Source organism: Nerophis lumbriciformis, linkage group LG21 (genome assembly GCF_033978685.3).
Source record: "Nerophis lumbriciformis linkage group LG21, RoL_Nlum_v2.1, whole genome shotgun sequence".
Taxonomy (NCBI): Eukaryota; Metazoa; Chordata; class Actinopteri; order Syngnathiformes; family Syngnathidae; genus Nerophis; species Nerophis lumbriciformis.
The window spans coordinates 29,790,195-29,809,657 of NC_084568.2; the positions used below are offsets into that span (position 1 = coordinate 29,790,195).

Here is a 19,463-nt window from a genome sequence, read left to right on the forward strand (position 1 = left end):
GTTATCATTTAAACTCGCCCCTCCTTCTCAATCGGCTCGCAGGTGTGAGTTAGTGTGCAGCACCGTCCGCCATTTTTGTTTGTCGCCAACAACACTACGGTTGTTGTAGTAGTAGTAGTAGTCGTCATTACTACTTTGTTATTTTTTAAATTATTGTTAGCCCGCGTTTCTTATTTTTAATATAGTGCATTAGGGGCAAAGGCTTGATTGAGCAAGGTGTTTGAGAGCCACGAACAGAGACTGTAACACGAACATTGAGGTTGAAGAAGCTGAAGGTAGGAGTGAATAATCTCATATTCTTATGTGTTGACGACTGTGTATTAAATTAATATAGTGTTTTTTTTACCATTGACTTTGTCTATTTCAATAAAGTCTGTTTAAGCGATTACACTGATTTTCTGTCCGATCATCATCCGATGCTGTGTGCATATACACCTAATGTGTCTGGTCAAATTTGAAAAAGTAGTGCATCATGATAACAAACAAATTATTAATGATGGTATTCTTAATCTAATTTATGTTTAATTCTCTATGTAGCGTTTCAAAAATGTCCTGCAATAAAATGATCCATACACTTGGTGTTTTACAATATTTACAATTTATATTACCGAGTGACTCCTTGTCAATTACCAGCTGTTTTACCTACTTACCAAGGCGGAAGAAAAAGTAGTTCCCACCAATTGCGTATCATTTTGACAATACCTGTGATTTAGTTAGTTACACCGTTTTTTTTGATAATGATATACATTATCCACAATCACTAAAGTATTAAAAATATCTTTTGATTTGAGAATCCATAATTCAGTGTAGAGATCTGCTCAGGTCAATATCCGTCCGCGCATCACTAATATGTACTGTTTACATACGTGTATATACTGTATGTTTGTGTATACATTAGTTTTAAGGGACGGCGTGGCGCAGTGGAAGAGTGGCCGTGCGCGACCCGAGGGTCCCTGGTTCAATCCCCACCTAGTACCAACCTCGTCATGTACGTTGTGTCCTGAGCAAGACACTTCACCCTTGCTCCTGATGGGTGCTGGTAGCGCCTTGCATGGCAGCTCCCTCCATCAGTGTGTGAATGTGTGTGTGAATGGGTAAATGTGGAAGTAGTGTCAAAGCGCTTTGAGTACCTTGAAGGTAGAAAAGCGCTATACAAGTACAACCCATTTATCATTTATCATTATTTATTTAAGATGGGACTTAAATGCTTCTACTGAGTTAGCATCTCTAACTAATATTTTCTGTTTACATACGTGTATATACAGTATGTTTGTGTATAAATTAGTTTTAAGATGGGTCTTAAATGCTTCTGCTGAGTTAGCATCTCTAAATATGTTCTAATATGTTCTGTTTACATACATGTATGTGTATATACTGTATGTGTATAAATTAGTTTTAAGATGGGACTTAAATGCTTCTGAGTTAGCATCTCTAATATGTTCTGTGTACATACGTGTATGTGTATATACAGTATATTTGTGTATATATTAGTTTTAAAATGGGATTTAAATTCTTCTACTGAGGTAGCATCTCTAACTAATATGTTCTAATATGTTCTGTTTACACACGTGTATGTGTATATACTGTATGTTTGTGTATAAATTAGTTTTAAGATGGGTCTTAAATGCTTCTACTGAGTTAGCATCTCTAACTAATATGTTCTAATATGTTCTGTTTACAAACGTGTATGTGTATTAGAGATGCGCGGTTTGCGGACACAACCGCAGAGTCGGGCGGGTAAAAATAGATTTTAAATAGATGCGGGCGGTTGGCAGTTGAACCAATTCGGAAATATATATACATAGTTAAATGTTGTTACCCACATACGAAAAACGAGCAGCACTCTTTGAAACAGTCAATTATTCATCAGGCACTGCAGCACAACACAACACAACAGAAGAAGAAGAAAAAAAGAAAAAGATGGCACCGCGTCCCAGCAACAAGTGGCGCAAGTGAGCGCTCCTTCAGCGCAGCAGGGCGCATTTTAGAGGCCAGGCGCTCTCGCATGAATCCTGGTACTGTAGATGCCATTTTATTCCTGCATAGTGCTAACAAAAAAAAAGTAAGTAGACATACGGTTGGATATGTTGAACGAATTAGTCTACGTTACCTAGGCTATACCAAATAAGCCCATGTCTAACCTATATTGAGTTCGGTCAGCTAAATAATTTTGATGGTTACGTGTTGTTTGGGCGCACTACAATGCAAAGGAATTAAGGCAATTGCGTTGTTTATTGTGGTTTTTTTCTATTCGAGATATACTACTATGTGTGAATAATTATTTGGCCTCGCTTTCAAGTGAAGCGCATCTCTGATTGGCGACAATGTAAGGCTATTTAGCCTGCTTTGTTTGTCGCGACCGTCTATTTTCATTATAATTCAAGTTTGATGATAAAGTGCAGTCTGATGGGTTGGATTTCCCCCCTTCAGCTATTTGCCTTGGCCAATAAGTTGCAGGTAATTTATTATTATTATTTATTTAATTTATTTTTGTTTAAATAGAGATGACATACATATGTTATTGTATAATTTAAGTTTGTGCGCGTGATTGACAGCTTAAGGCTTATGAGGCACATTTTTTATTTATTTTTTTATTTCAACTTAAAAACGCATGAGCCTATGCCTATACCTACAACATAGGCTATGTGTTTATCTTTATTTTCCTGCCTGTCGTTGACAATGGAGATTGTCTGATATTTTGTCATGGCTGCAGATCAATCAATAAAGGTTCATCTTTGTCGCGAAATTGTTCACTGCTTCACTGTGCACCCCGCCCTCGTCCCTATTTGAGCATTATAACGTTAACAAGTTAATATTCATTGAAATAAATTCAGAACATTTTTTTTACCTAACGAAAATATAGGCCTAGTCTTTCTAAAACATTTTTTTAACTTCTTAAAAGCCTCGTTCTGCTTGCTGCAACTGCGCACACAAAGTGTGAGGAACGCACTCCTGATCTGAGGGCATTGGCAACAATAGTCAACACTTTCTTAATGGAAATGACAATAATATTATAATAATGATAAAGAATATTATCACGCATTAATATCTCTTAGCCACTAATGCGTAGCCAAGAGATATTAATGCGTGGCACGCATTGAATGTCTCTGCTGCATTTGATCAGTCTCCTTTCTTTAACAGGCAAAAGCTTTCTAACCTCACTAATGCCTTGCATCGTCTATATTAGATATATAACAACGGGCGGATGGCGGGTGGGTGTGGTTTTGATAAAATGTTGGTTCGGGTGGATGGCGGATGGATGACGACTTTTGTGATGCGGTTGCGGATGAAATAATTGCCTATCCGCGCATCTCTAATGTGTATATACAGTGTTTGTGTATAAATTAGTTTTAAGATGGGTCTTAAATGCTTCTACTGAGTTAGCATCTCTAACTAATATGTTCTAATATGTTCTGTTTACATACGTGTATGTGTATATACTTTATGTTTGTGTACAAATGAGTTTTAAGATGGGACTTAAACAGATCTACTGAGGTAGCATCTCTTTTAATATTTTCTGTTTACATACGTGTATATACTGTATGTTTGTGTATAGATTAGTTTTAAGATGGGTCGTAAATGCTTCTACTGAATTATCATCTCCAATGAATATGTTCTGTTTACATACGTGTATGTGTATATACTTTATGTTTGTGTACAAATGAGTTTTAAGATGGGACTTAAACAGATCTACTGAGGTAGCATCTCTTAATATTTTCTGTTTACATACGTGTATATACTGTATATTTGTGTATAGATTAGTTTTAAGATGGGTCGTAAATGCTTCTACTGAATTATCATCTCCAATGAATATGTTCTGTTTACATACGTGTATGTTTATCAACTGTATAAGTGTGTAAAGCACATGTGTCAAACTCAAGGTCCGGGTGCCATATCTACCCCGCCACATCATTTGACATGGCCCACGAAAAGGCTGGAAATATGCATCAAAGTACTTTATTATTTCTGACTAAATGTATTCATTTTGACAGAAAAAAGACATGAACTAGGGCTGGGCGACATGGCCTTTTATTAATATCTCGATGTTTTTGGGCCATGTCACGATACACGATATATATCGCGATATTTTGCCTTACCCTTGAATGAACACTTGATGAATATAATCACAGCAGTATGATGATTCTGTGTCTACATTAAAACATTCTTGTTCATACTGCATTAATATATGCTCATTTTAAACTTTCATGCAGAGATAGAAATCACCACTAAGTCAATTGATCAAAACTGTATTTATTAAACAGTTATTAAGCAGTGGCACAAACATTCATGTCATTTCCAAAACAGAAAGTGCAAGATTGTCAGAGATTTTAAAACAAGCTATTAGTGCATTTTTGTGCATGATGTCGCGAAGATGACTTATCAAAACAACACTAAATTTAAAGTGCGCTTTTTGTACAGAACGCCACTACAATAGTTAAAAACAAATAAAGTGCACTTTTGTGCATGATGTCACACAAGATATTTCAAAAACTGTCAAATAAAAATGAGCTGCATAATAGGAAATCAAATAGCATATGTCCTTCGTTGTGTGGTAGGTTCCTGCGGACTGATTGATTGATTGAAACTTTTATTAGTAGATTTCACAGTACAGTACATATTCCGTACAATTGACCACTAAATGGTAACACTCGAATACGTTTTTCAACTTAAGTTGGGGTCCACGTAAATCAATTCATGGTAAACAACGATTTTTTTTCATTCGGGGTTGATCTGGAAATTGTTGCTTGGGCATTTTGTGGGTGTGGCACCGAACGGAGATGTTGACATGCAGTTTCAAGCACTCTTCATTCTCTAGCGGGTGACTTTTAAAATGATGCTACAAATTAGCAGTGGTGCTACTTTTTGTAGCAACGCTTTTGCCGCATAATTGTTCAACATATTCCCGCTTGAAGCCAAACCACCGCCAGCCCTAACATGAACTGCATGCAATTGCATATATTTTAAACTAGTATCTAATAATGCAACAAATATTTTTGTTATCATACATTTCAAACTTCAAAATGTTTGTTGAAATAAAAATATTACTTAAACATCTGCTTGACTTATGATTTCAAAGCAAGTTATTGTAAAAATTGTACACAGTAAAAGCAAATGTAGATTTTACAGTAAATCATTGGCAACTTATTTTTTTTTAACTGTGGTACCATTTTTTTTACTTGCAGTGATGTGCATTACAATTCTGCCGACGGACCTGCCAGTTTTACCCTAAAATATACAGCTTTGTTAGTGTAGATAAATAAATATAATATTGAAATGCTGATGCAAATACGTAATATCATTTGTATTCTTATTATTCCAAGTTACAAGGGGCCCTCTCAGGGCAGCCATAACTGTGATGTGGCCCTCAATGACAATTGACAACCCTTGTATTGTATGTATGTTCAATAGAGTCAATATGTTTATTTCAATTTCCACCCTATTGGACTGCCTTTAAAGAAATATAAGTACACTCCACACTAGGGATGTCCCGATCCAGGTTTTTGCACTTCCGATCCGATACCGATATTGTTTTTGCACTTCCGATCTGATACCGATACTGACCGATACTGGCCTATCCGAGCATGTATTAAAGTTTAAAGTTATTTAGCCTACTTAGTTGTCAGAATGATGTTGAAAAGGGTTTTAGTACTCTTGATAACAACTAGCCAGCTGAATTAGGGGAGTTTGAATAATACACAATGGTTGGTAACAAGAAACTGACCTGTTTATTCAAGGATAAACACAAAATAGACAAAATTATACATGACAAACAGAAATGGTATCATTGAACTAGGGCTGGGCGATATGGCCTTTTTTTAATATTGAGATATTTTAAGGCCATATTGCGATACACAATATATATCTCGATATTTTGCCTTAGCCTTGAATGAACACTTGATGCATATAATCACAGCAGTATGATGATTCTATGTGTTTTGATTGATTGATAGAGACGTTTATTAGTAGGTTGCACAGTGAAGTACATATTCCGTACAATTGACCACTAAATGGTAACACCCCAATAAGTTTTTCAACTTGTTTAAGTCGGGGTCCACTTAAATTGATTCATGATACAGATATATACTATCAGATATATACTATCATCATAATACAGTCATCACACAAGATAATCACATTGAATTATTTACATTATTTATAATCCAGGGTGTGGAGGGGGGCGCCGGATGTAAGTGTCAAAAAGACAGCCAAAAGAGTTTGATATGAGAATAAATCTAAAGTTAAAATATAGGGTAGAAATGCACCCATTTGCAAGAAATGTAGTCTTGATTTTCAAAATTTTGTTTCAAGGCTTGCATGTCTACATTAAAACATTCTTCTTCATACTGCATTAATATATGCTACTTTTAAACTTTCATGCAGAGAAGGAAATCACAACTAAATAGATCACTAATTTTTTCAGACGGTGTTGATCTGGAAATTTTTGCCTCAGCATTTTGATGGTGTGGACGTGTGGCACCGAACGGAGATAAGCGTCTCGACAGATATTACAATATTTGAACAATGATGACGAAAACGGTTTTCTCTGTCGTGTCCGTGTGTCGAAAATTGTTATGCGCTTATTTTTTTATTTGATTTTGTGCGTGGCATAGATTTGCCGTGCGCAGAGGACGTTTGAGCAGGCGCGCACCTTAGCGGCTGCGCTAGCATCACAGCTAACGTTAGCCATGCTGCTACCTCTCTGCTCGGGGAGGACGTATACGTATGTGACGTATGACGTGACAGTATGTGACGTATGACGTGACAGTATGTGACGTGTGTAAGAAGGTGCGCTCGCTGTCTGTGAGAGGGAGACACAGGAAAGCGTGAGAAGAGCCTGTCGTGTAATGCCAGCAGCTAAAAGCAACTGCGTGAGATTCCACAGACCTGTGGATGTGTTGAAGGTGTGCTGGAAAATGCGGAACGGAAATTATGGAGCAGCAGGAAAGTGGAATGTATTATTTAAATCGGTGCGTTGGAAAACACGGACCGGAGTTTTTTTAAAACTGGATCTGGATCGGCATTTTCCCATGCCTTGCCGATACGCATTTTTTGGCAAATATCGGCGGCCGATCCGATCCAAATATCGGATCGGGACATCCCTACTCCACACTTTATCTTGGCAAATGTGTGAAACTTGTCATACTGTCCTGAAACAATGTGATATACATAATAGGGCACCGCATGATTTGGTTTGATTCTTGGGGGTAACGATTCGATTCAGAATCGATTTTGCATCCAAAATCAATACTTTTTAATAACACTGGGTGCCAGTTTTATGATTGACTACATTTCTCCGTAAAATACATAAACAACTCTGATAAATGCCTATATTTCATAAAAGGAAACTGCTTTTGTTAAATACAATTCTACCCAAACATTTAATCAAGTCAACTACAAATAAGGCAACAAGAGAAGTATCCAACACTACTCTTTTCTAAAGTACATCTGTACAGCAGATATAGATCATCTACATCAACAATATGATTTGTCTGTGTGGCTGCACAGGACAGATTGGGGGGAAAAAAACTTTTTTTTTAACTGAATCATCTGTAGCTTGATGCTTTGTTTAATGCTGCTTAAAGTGAAATCATACAGGTTAGGTTTTGTTGAATGTATTGTTTAAAAGAAAACAACCGAGCAGCGCTATTTGTACATATAGGGTATACCCCACCTTCAGCCCGAATGCAGCTGAGATGGGCTCCAGCACCCCCCGTGACCCGGATAAGGACAAGCGGTAGAAAATGGATTGATGGATTGATATGAATACATCATATGACATAATAATAATAATAGGCTGTAGCCAATGGGTTTGTGTGCGACCTTATGAGTGCATGTGACTTTAAGCAGAGTGCAATTTGACGCTGACGTTAGTCATAGATTTATATCCTCAATTTACGCGGCTTTGACTCAGTTCTTGGATTTTCATGTCAAAAAAACATCAAGTCACATGGAAATATAACTGTCGACGTGATCGGACCTGTGTAGTTGTATTTTGCCTTGCACTGTAATAGTGCTGCTGGTGGCCTGCGTGAGTGCTTAATGTGTGCAAAAGAGGCTTTATTGTTTCTAATCCTGTTTTGCTGTGTTTTATTTGCCTTTATGCTTCCATGAGCTCCAACATTGCACTTCCTGAGTCCTTAAGCTGCGTAACACGGACCCTTACACAGCAAATAATTGTGCCATTATGTTAATCTCGTAAATGTGTTCTCGTTGTGCAGGTTTCGAATATGGACAGTATGTTAGAAAATCTTGCCAAAACTGTAAGTATTTTTTTCTTCCTCATATCCAATCGGAGCTGTTAGTTATTTCTTCTCTTTTGCAGGAGTTCATCAGTATCTGCGTCCAAAACCCAAAGCGCCAGAAAAAGGACGGCTGGCACGCCCATGTGGACTATGAAATCATTTTAAACGTGAGTACGGCTAAGTTTGGCGTGTCCTCAAGTGTCTATCCTAATCCTGTTGATCTATCTTTAGACGAATAGCATGTGTTTTCGCAAGAAGACTTCACGTGTGCGGCGGCGTTACAGCGAGTTTGTGTGGCTGCGACATTGTCTGGAACAAAACGCCATCATCATGTAAGTTCCCACTTTGTTGGCAGTGAGAAAAATGTTACTCTGCTCCGTGCAGTGGAGACCTAACACACTGCTTCTGAAATATTTAGATATTAAATATCATGTCCTCACTTTTATATGAAAATACTACTACTATTGAGAACCTAATATTTATCTGTACCAACAAGGAGTTGCTGACGTCATCACCTACTCAGTGGCCTAGTGGTTAGAGTGTCCGCCCTGAGATCGGTAGGTTGTGAGTTCAAACCCCGGCCGAGTCATACCAAAGACTATAAAAATGGGACCCATTACCTCCCTGCTTGGCACTCAGTATCTAGGGTTGGAATTGGGGGTTAAATCACCAAAAATGATTCCCGGGCGCGGCATCGCTGCTGCCCACTGCTCCCCTCACCTCCCAGGGGGTGAACAAGGGGATGGGTCAAATGCAGAGGACAAATTTCACCACACCTAGTGTTGTGTGACAATCATTGGGACTTTAACTTTAACTTTGTATAAAGTACACAATCTATCCAAGGATGACGACCACGTTGTGATCAAAGTTCCCTCTATGGTGCGCACCTGTGCAATTGCGCACTGCTCAAGTGTCCTCTGCGCACGGCAAATCTATGCCACGCACAAAATCAAATAAAACAATAAGCGCATAACAATTTTCGACACACGGACACGACAGAGAAAACAGTTTTCGTCATCATTGTTCAAATATTGTAACATCGGTCGAGACGCTTTGAGGACATGAATTCCATCCATCACTTTACTGAGCAAAACTCTTTATTGTCGGCCATAAACACATCACCAAAACATTAGTAAAAAAAATGATATCTAGCAAAACTGGTCATTTTCTGCAGTACAAACCAGACCAAAAGCAACTTTGTTATAGCAACAGCAGCCGCTCGCTCTTTCTCACTTGCGCCAACACATGCACATATGGCACTTAGCCAGTGATGCGTTTACAGCCACACAAAAAGTCTGACAACTCCAACACCACACATAAAGTGTAATACCAGGTCGTTACACTATGATTTACAAATCAAATGTGTGCTTATTCTAGTGTTATTTATTAGGAATCTTAATTTATAAATATTAATCATGAAATGCTGTTAGTATATTAAATAAATACTAATAAAAATATATTTTTTTACAAACAGGAAGTTGCGGGAATGTACACATGATCCCCTGCTTACATCTCATTGTGCAACATGTGAATGTTTTAATGGGAACTAAATGCAATGTCTGAAAGGGGTACAAATTATTTCCAAAGCAGGACCTCCACCCAGACAAACAATACAAGTACACAGTTCATGAAAAACAATATTTTTTGTTATTGTCATTGTAAGTGGGCCTAAACACTTATATTAGAAAATAATCTCATGGAAATGACTGCTGTCATTTGATTATAATAATAAGAGAATGTTGTCTGTCTATCTGTGTTGGCCCTGCGATAAGGTGGGGACTTGTCCGGGGTGTACCCCGCCTTCCGCTGAGAGAGGCTCCAGCACCCCCCGCGACCCCGAAAGAGACAAACGGTAGAAAATGGATGGATGGATGGAGATTTAACTTGTTATTTAGTCATGTTTGGGACAGATGTGCTGCTGGTGTAGCCACAGTGTGCACGTCTGATGTTGCTCACATGGGCTCCACTGAATGCTCAGGGAGTTTTGGCGTTTGCTCACACATATGAAAAATTAGAGGGAACATTGGTTGTGATAATTGGAAACAAAATAAATGCCCATAGGAAATAGGTTTGTACGGTATAGCGGTACTAGTATAGTATCGCGGTACTAATGAATTAAAAACGGTACTATAGTCTGTTTGAAAAGCACCGTCACATGACATTACTGGTTTTACGAGCAGAAGAGCATGTTCGGCAACGCACAATTACGGAGTACTTACAAGTAGACACAGTGTGTAGACAGAAAAGGGAGAACGGACGCATCCATCTGCAGTCGGCAGTGTTTTAGCTACCGGTACTTCTAAATCACTAATCATCACCTCCATGGCAACAAATAAAGTACGTTTCTTACAAGTATCATTATCACTGCAGGACGAGGAATAGCTAAACATGCTTCACTACACACCGTAGGAGGATACAATAGCTCAGCGGCGTCACCGCTTACAAAAGCCAGCGTTCCTGAATGTAAACAAATGCCATGGGTGGATCTACACCTGATATCCACTGTAATGCTACCAAGTACAAGACCGTATCTAGTCGATACTACTAGGATTACATCGATATTTTTTATCATCACAAAATCTTTTTTGACTTTGAGCGGGTAATCCATGCTTTTATTTCCTCACGTTTGGACTACTGCAACTCCCTTTACGTTGGAATGAATCAGGCCTCAATCGCTCGATTGCAGTTAGTCCAAAATGCTGCTGCTCACCTTCAAACTGGCACTAAAAAACATGAACACTTTACCCCCGTTTTAGCGTCCATTCACTGGCTCCCGGTTCATTTTAGAATTCATTTTAAAATATTGTTTGTTTTTAAATCTCTTAACGGATTAGCGCCACAATATGTCAGACCTTCTAAAAATGTACACCCCCACAAGGTCTCTGAGGTTAGCTGACCAGTTTCATCTTGTTGTCCCAAAAACCTGTTTAAAATCCAGAGGTGATCGTGCATTTTATGCTGTGGCTCCAAAACTTTGGAACAATATCCCTCTTGCTATTCGGACGGCTCCCTCTTTAAATCTTTGAAACATATTTTTACTCTTTGGCGTTTAAACCAGCATGAGAGTTGTGTGATTTTAGTCTATTTTATTTTATCTGATGTATTTTATGCTATTATTTTTTTATAGGTAAATGTTTTATGTTATTGACTCTCCTAGTATGTAGGTCTCAACTTCTGTGCAGCACTTTGTGGAATGTCTATTGTTTTTTTTAAATGTGCTATATATACCTGCTCAGTGGCCTTGTGGTTAGTGTCCTCTCTGAGATTGGTAGGTCGTGAGTTCAAACCCAAGCCGAGTCAGACCAAAGACTATCAAAATGGGACCCGTTGCCTCTCTGCTTGGCACTCAGCATCAAGGGTTGGAATTGGGGGTTAAATCACCAAATGATTCCTGGGCGCAGCTACCGCTGCTGCTCACTGCTCCTCTGTGGGGATGGGTCAAATGCAGAGGATAATTTCACCGCACCTAGTGTGTGTGTGACAATCATTGGCACTTTAACTTTAAATAAAGTGGATTGCATTAGTATTGTTAAAATCAGGGGCAGAAAAACCTTGCGGTCTGGGTGCCTTTTCCATAATTTGTGGCCCTTTTACTTAACTTTATGGTTTAGCGTCATTGCGGCCCGTGCACTTTGGAAGGCCAATAGTTTGAAATATTATGGCAATCTGTGAGCATCTCCTGTGGAGCTCAGTGTCAATATATCCAATGTTTACATTTCCAATGACACGAGGTTGACTATGGTCACTGGAGCTGCGTCTGGAAGTTACAACATTTAATCGCGTGGTTGACCTACTCAGTGGCCTAGTGGTTAGAGTGTCCGCCCTGAGATTGGTAGGTTGTGAGTTCAAACCCCGACCCAGTCATACCAAAGACTATAAAAATGGGACCCATTACCTCCCTGCTTGGCACTCAGCACCAAGGATTGGAATTGGGGGTTAAATCACCATAAAAATGATTCCCGGGCGCGGGCACCACTGCTGCTCACTGCTCCCCTCACCTCCCAGGGGGTGATCAAGGGTGATGGGTCAATTGCAGAGAACAATCTCGCCACACCTAGCATGTGTGTGGCACTTTGACTTTGACTTTGACACAGGATTCTGAGGTGAATACTTCATCAGCTGCCCCAAGTTACATTTTCCGCCATGGGGTAGGAATTAATATCTTAGAAGCGGCTTCACACTGTGGATAGACTCATTCGTTGCAGCCGGCCTTAAAATTCAAGCCAGTGTTCTGTCAAGACACGTACCCCCCCTGGAATTGACATTAAAAAAAATGTTTTTAACTTTATTTCGATTGCAGCAACCAAAATACTCTCACATGTATACAATTTAACAAGTTAAATAAAAAGAAAATGTGATGTGTCCGCAAAGGAGCAGGAAGAAGCAAAAGCGTATCACTCCTATCACACAAATATAATGTGATTCTTTATCAACAGAATGCATTCAGTATATATTAGTATTTAGTATATAATTACAGAATACATATATAATCACATCCATAAATACTAAAAAAAAATAAACTAATTTCATCAAAGGTAGTTTATATGAATTAATTTTTCCCCTAAGATATTTTGTGTGCTTCTCTTTGTTGTACCTATCAAGAATATTTCTTTCTTTTTCAACTAAATTATGTTTTTGCTTTTTAATTCCTTCATGCAGTTGTTTCCACCCCACGAACTAATGCGCACATACACTGTACCTTTTTAAGAGTTAACTGTTTCAAATTTAGTTTACCCCTCAAATGATCTTTTCCATCTGTCTTTGAACATTTTTTGGATATCTGGCGGCAGCAGATTATTTCTTGCTTTATAAATTAATTGCGCAGGTTTGAATTTCACCAATTCAAGCAACTCCTGCATGTGTGTAACAAGGAATATGGAAATGTAGTTTTGTCTCCCATGTGTGCCATGCCATGATCGGGTTAGGTCTCGTACCATATTTTCCGGACTAGAGGGCACCGGAATATAAGCCGCACCCACTAAATAAATTAAAAAAAAAAAATATATATACACACACATTTTCCATATACCTGTATTAGTCGCACTGGACTATAAGTCGCAGATATATACGTTGTGAAATGAATTATTTACTCAAAAATATTCAGTAAATTTGTATTTACATTAACTGTTTCCAAACGGTGCCTGTAACACGGTAGTAAAATGGTTGATCAAACAAAACAGACGTCAGGGTCATGGACCCAATAACTGCAAAAGCTAGCTTTCCACTCAGCTAAACAGACTCAATAACTCCACCGTGACGTTTTGGTGAATTAACTGGGGAATTTTGTTAAACTGAAACAATACAAAAAGAATGCCATAATCCGAACATGGGCATTTGTAAACGTGTTAGCATACTAGCTAATGCTTGATTGATTGATTGAAACCTTTATTAGTAGATTGTACAGTGCAGTACATATTCCGTACAATTGACCACTAAATGGTAACACCCGAATAAGTTTTTCAACTTGTTTAAGTCGGGGTCCACTTAAATTGATTCATGATACAGATATATACTATCATCATAATACAGTCATCACACAAGATAATCATCAGAGTATATACATTAAATTATTTACATTATTTACAATCCGGGGTGTGGGATGTGGAGGGGGGGTTAGGTTTGGTTGATATCAACACTTAAGTCATCAACAATTGCATCATCAGAGAAATGGACATTGGAACAGTGTAGGACTGACTTGGTAGGATATGTACAGAAAGTAGTGGACATAGAGAGAGAGATCAGAATGCATAAGAATAAGTATCTACATTTGATTATTTACATTTGACTATTTACAATCCGGGGAGGTAGGATGTGGAAGGGAGGGTGTTAGTTTAGGGTTGAAGTTGCCTGGAGGTAACAACGCTAGCTTGATTACATTACAATAGAATGTACAAATATGCATAAAAACACTCCTACATACATCCTACGTGGGACGGTTTAGTAAGTAAGAATTGTTTTAGTTATATTGTAAAACTTTTAAACGCTGCTTGGAGTGATGAATAAAGAATCCATACGAGTAGAAACGCTATGGACAACTAGAAGACGGAAAGGCACTTGTACCTCTGATTCAAAGCTTTAAACCGCAGGAAACACTGAAGGCATTCACCTAGCAGCGCATGCTGTGAGCAAACTTGTCCAAAAGATGTCACCACAGCACAAACAATAACTCTATTTCAGCGTCTTTGCATGTGTTTAATGAAAACTATACAGCGAAGAAAAATCCATAAATAAGCCACACCGTTTTATAAGCCACAGGTTTCAAAGCGTAGGGGAAAAAGTACCGGCTTGTATTCTGGAATTTATGTTACCTATTAATTTGACCTTCTCTAAACCTTTGAACGCATATGTTTGTTTTCTACAAAGGTGTGTGTGATCCATTAATGGACCAATAAATGAACAGGTTTAATTACAATTAGAGCCGATAAATGCTTTAAAATGTAATATCGGAAATTATCGGTATCTGTTTCAAAAAGTAAAATTTAATGATTTTTTAAAACGCCGCTTTACGGAGCGGTACATATCCGGTAAAACACGGACGTAGGGTGTGACAACCCTCTCGATTTTCCCAGGAGACTCCCGAATTTCAGTGCCCCTCCCGAAAATCTCCTGGGGCTACCATTCTCCCGAATTTCTCCCGATTTCCACCCGGACAACAATATTGGGGGCGTGCCTTAAAGGCTCTGCCTTTAGCGTCCTCTACAACCTGTCGTCACGTCCGCTTTTCCTCCATACAAACAGCGTGCCGGCCCAGTCACATAATATATGCGGCTTTTACACACACACATAAGTGAATGCAAGGCATACTTGATCAACAGCCATACAGGTCACACTGAGGGTGGCCGTATAAACAACTTTAACACTGTTACAAATATGCGCCACACTGTGAACCCACACCAAAAAAAAATGACAAACACATTTTGTGAGAACATCCGCACCGTAACACAACATAAACACAACAGAACAAATACCAAGAACCCCTTGCAGCACTAACTCTTCCGGGACGCTAGAATATACACCCCCGCTACTACCAAACCGTGCCCACCTCAACCCCCCGCTGCCCCCCCCCCCCCCCATCTCCCGAATTCGAAGGTCTCAAGGTTGGCAAGTATGCTCTAGTATACTCTGTACTGAAGCTGTGTGCCTTCATTGTTTTTGTAGCTGTTGTTTTGAGGTATGTTTAAAAAAAATAAAGTATACATGGCAGCTCCCTCCATCAGTGTGTGAATGTGTGTGTGAATGGGTGAATGTGGAAGTAGTGTCAAAGCGCTTTGAGTACCTTGAAGGTAGAAAAGCGCTATACAAGTACAACCCATTTATCATTTATTTATAAGTATTTCCCATAGTTGTAGTGGGTATTAGGGTTATCTCAGGGAGAGCAGGTCCCAAATTCCAAGCTGCTGTTTTGAGGCATGTTAAAAAAAAAAAAAGCACTTTGTGACTTCAATAATAAATATGGCAGTGCCATGTTGGGCACTTTTTTCCATAACTGGAGTTGAAGTTGTTCTCTTATTTTGGAAAACCTTGTTTTTGATTGATTGATTGAAACTTGTATTAGTAGATTGCACAGTACAGTACATATTGCGTACAATTGACCACTAAATGGTAACACCCGAATACGTTTTTCAACTTGTTTAAGTCGGGGTCCACGTTAATCAATTAATGGTAAAGTTACATTGTTTAATGCATCCAGCGGGGCATCACAACAAAATTAGGCATAATAATGTGTTAATTCCACGACTGTATATATCGGTATCGGTTGATATCGGAATCGGTAATTAAGAGTTGGACAATATCGGATATCGGCAAAAAAGCCATTATCGGACATCTCTAATTACAATGCTATTGAAACAGTCCCCTTCGTCATGTTGTTCACATTTTGACATCCGTCTGAAAATGGATAACCAGTACGTGGTCATTGATTACAAATGTTCACATGTTCTATGTGCTTTAGTTCAAAGTTCTAACAAGGTCGTGTTTACCCTCTCATCATAATGATGTCGCACTAAATACAACAAAGCCATAGATGCAGCAAAACCCAGTGGTGGAAGTGAGATGATCACTGAGCTCTCACTACATGTTGTTTTGTGCTAAAGTCAAGTCAGGACATGTTTACCTCAAACACAACGATTCCTTTGTCTATCACAATAAACCAGTGGATGTTTTCCTTTCTTCCTCCCCACAGAGAAGTGCCCAAGTTGCCCCCTTGGAATCCTTTCTTCAACCTGAGGAACCCACAGCAAGTCAGCCAGAGGATGACGGGCCTGCAGGAGTTTTTAGAAATGTGCGGTTTGTATGGCGGAGAAGGAAAAGTCAGTCTGGCGTAGTGGAGGCCGACCTGGTGGACGATGCTTTCATTGCATGTGGTTTTCCTCTCCAGTGCTCTTCACACACCGTTGTTGCTGTCCGACAGTCGGCTCCATCTGTTCCTCCAGTCCGACCTCAGCGTCGCCAAGATGGAAAGGTGTGCTATTGGCAAGAGCAGGTACACGGTGGCCGAGGCCATTCAGCGCTGCGGCGGCGACTGCGTCAGTCGATTGGAGGACAAGGCCTCATTTGACTCTGACTATGAGAGGTATCTCAACCTTGAATTCCTTCTTTTTAACCCTCAAGGGACAATGGCTGACTTTTTTTGTCCTTTCAACTTTTGCTCCATTTTTCGTTACGCCAATTTAGGTAATTTTTTCATGATAGATTTTAAAATGTCCAATTCTGTCTCGGATGTTTGATACACTAGCAGTTATTTGACAATACCACAAACAAGACAGGATAGTCCTTCATTTTTCAAAGAGCATAAAACATTTTGTATTCATATTTTTTTTTATTTGCTCAAATCTCTCAATCAACTTTAGCCCTAAACAAAAATATGTCATGTTTTTATTTGAATGTGCCGATTGATCAGCCACTGATCAGTATTGGCCGACTTCTGTGCAAAACGATGTGATCACATTGCCGATTAATGCCTTTTAATGCCAAACCTGACTGGCTAGCACCTAATTATGTGTCTCATACTCTGTGTGGAACTGCTCCCCTATGCTAATTACCTCCATTACGGCTAATAAACTGCATTAAAGTATTATCACTGGAGGACGAGGCTAAACCTGTTACACATCGAGATCAAACCAGGAGCAGGCGTTCTAAGCTAAAAAAAATTTTAAAAAAAGGGCTCTAAAGTTTAAAAAGTGTTAAAAGATCTGCATTGCAGATATTAATAAGAAATTAACTAGTAGAGGAATACAAGTCTAGAGGAAGGATAACATAACTGTGGGTGTGTCAGCAATATCACAATCGGTATAGTAAGACGAGGTCAGATCATTCCTTAAATTAGTGGTGTCGATACCAAGGGGATCAGTAAATGATTAGGTTGATTAATTTTATTTTCTCAATTGTTTTTTGTTAATGTTGGGTAATAATTCCCCAGATGCAGGAGGACCCTGAGGGCAAAACCCCAAATATTTAAATGAGTAGTAGATGGTAGTTATTGCCTACTATTGATTGTAATAAGAGAATAAGGATCTAGTTTAAGTATTGTTCAACTGTCACCATAAATACACTGAAAAATGTACAGTTAATGGACGATCTGTATCGGCGTCATAAAACCCTGATGCAGCATCCGTAGTTTGAAGGCCTTTTGAGCAAATGATGTCACAGTTGTCAATGGGTATTCATTTGCACAACATTAGTTATTGAACTGATTTAAACATGTGATATTATCTGGCCAAAAAGGACAAAATAGAAAAAAAAAATATTTTTAAGACTAAAGTTTGAGAGTAAAAAATATGAACCAAATGTTTTTAGGCCCTTCATCAACTTAAGGACTTTGAAGTCCTGTTTGGCTAAGATAATGAAAATGGAACGTGCCCAGAGGGATAATTCTATCAATTGTTTTTCTCCATCTTTTTTTTAGCAGCTCCTTTTCGTCATCGGGCTTGGGCTTAAGTGTGGACAGCACCAGTCTCAGAAGTCCCCTTCCCTTCCTCGGGTCACCCGGCTCCTGCACTTGTCATTCAGTCGCCCATAAAGCAGCTCAGTGACGCCTGAGGCGCTGCATTTATTCCCTTATTAACCTCCAGAACATTTTCCTTATTGTATGCTCTTTTAAAAAATTATGTCTGTATATTGTTTTTTCCTTTCTTTGAGTAATACCTGTTATTTCATCGAATGTGTACTTGGAAAAGAACAATTCATGTTTTTTTAAAGAAATGTACAGTAAACCTATGTTTATAATCTTAACTGTTTATATTTTTATCTGCACTGAAGCTGAGGTTAGTTCGGTATGTTTTCAATTGTATTTTTTTTTTAAAGAAACATTTATCAGGAGAACACTTTTATGATCTGTTAAAGGATGAATAAACTCTTTTTTTGAAGAAAATGGCTCTGCTGGATATTTCAGCCGTGCGCTCCACAGCCCAGTAGAGGGAGTAGAGACATCACCACAGCCTGGGTGCAGGTAAAGCTCTGGCAACGCACCATCCAAATCAATGTTCATGACCGTGTGTTCCTTACAGGGCTTTCTACACGCAGCGGTTACCAATATTTGGCTGGACAAGGTGAAACCTCGCTATGACTTGAGTTAGCGTACAATCAATTAGCCGTGTTACTTTAAAACTCCTTATTCTCTGGCAGGTTCTTGTTGGGTGGACAGTATAATGGACAGACAAAAGAAAGGCGAGGTCCACCGTATGACAGCTTCCCAGGTAAGAGGACAGCAAATTAATGACTGAAGGTGTGTGCATGTGTGACAAGGATGTGGAAATGAGGGGCAGAGGTAGTGGACAGCTCTGTAAATTGAAAGCTGATGACATAAGCGAAGGCTCATTAAAGGAGACAGCACCTGTCCCCCGTCCCTCCTCCAGCAGCTGGACCGACACGGGCCGTCCCAACAGTGAAGCCAGCCTGTCCCTGGATGTGCACACAAGTCATAATGAAGCTGTCAGCCACAAACACACTGGCGCCGTGCCCACAAACATTTACAGCCACACAAGTGGGGATGCTTGCACTCCACAAATGATGATTTTTCTCTTTCTCCGCGCTCCCTTTATGCTTGGAGGCTCCGTTTCATTGCAGTTAGGCTTAACCTTATCAAAATGTCCAATGAAAAACAGCCAGTGTTTATTTTCAAGACGTATCCCAAAAGCTACAGGAGGAGGAGGGGGTCTAACATTTAGATATTGAGCATTCAGCGTGCATATCTATTTCAGCTTGGTAATTTATAACTCAATT

The 19,463-nt window shown here is 39.1% G+C and overlaps 1 protein-coding gene across 5 annotated transcripts; it reads left to right on the top strand.

Annotated features, from left to right (window-relative positions):
• The first annotated feature begins 29 nt into the window (after positions 1-29).
• On the top strand, positions 30-18,612 carry snx10a (sorting nexin 10a). Of its 5 annotated transcripts, XM_072915645.1 has the most exons (8): positions 30-275; positions 6,422-6,500; positions 8,217-8,261; positions 8,324-8,410; positions 8,475-8,575; positions 16,426-16,524; positions 16,621-16,815; positions 18,148-18,612. In XM_072915645.1, exons 3-8 carry the CDS (start codon positions 8,229-8,231, stop codon positions 18,272-18,274), a joined length of 642 nt encoding a protein of 213 aa, XP_072771746.1. In that variant the 5' UTR covers positions 30-275; positions 6,422-6,500; positions 8,217-8,228; the 3' UTR covers positions 18,275-18,612. The 5 variants fall into 5 exon arrangements, with proteins under 5 accessions (XP_072771746.1, XP_072771747.1, XP_072771748.1 ...); XM_072915646.1 differs by lacking the exon at positions 6,422-6,500 and having other exon boundaries at positions 8,220-8,261; positions 16,426-16,552; XM_072915647.1 differs by lacking the exon at positions 6,422-6,500 and having other exon boundaries at positions 8,220-8,261; positions 16,426-16,552; positions 18,151-18,612.
• Positions 18,613-19,463: the final 851 nt, after the last annotated feature.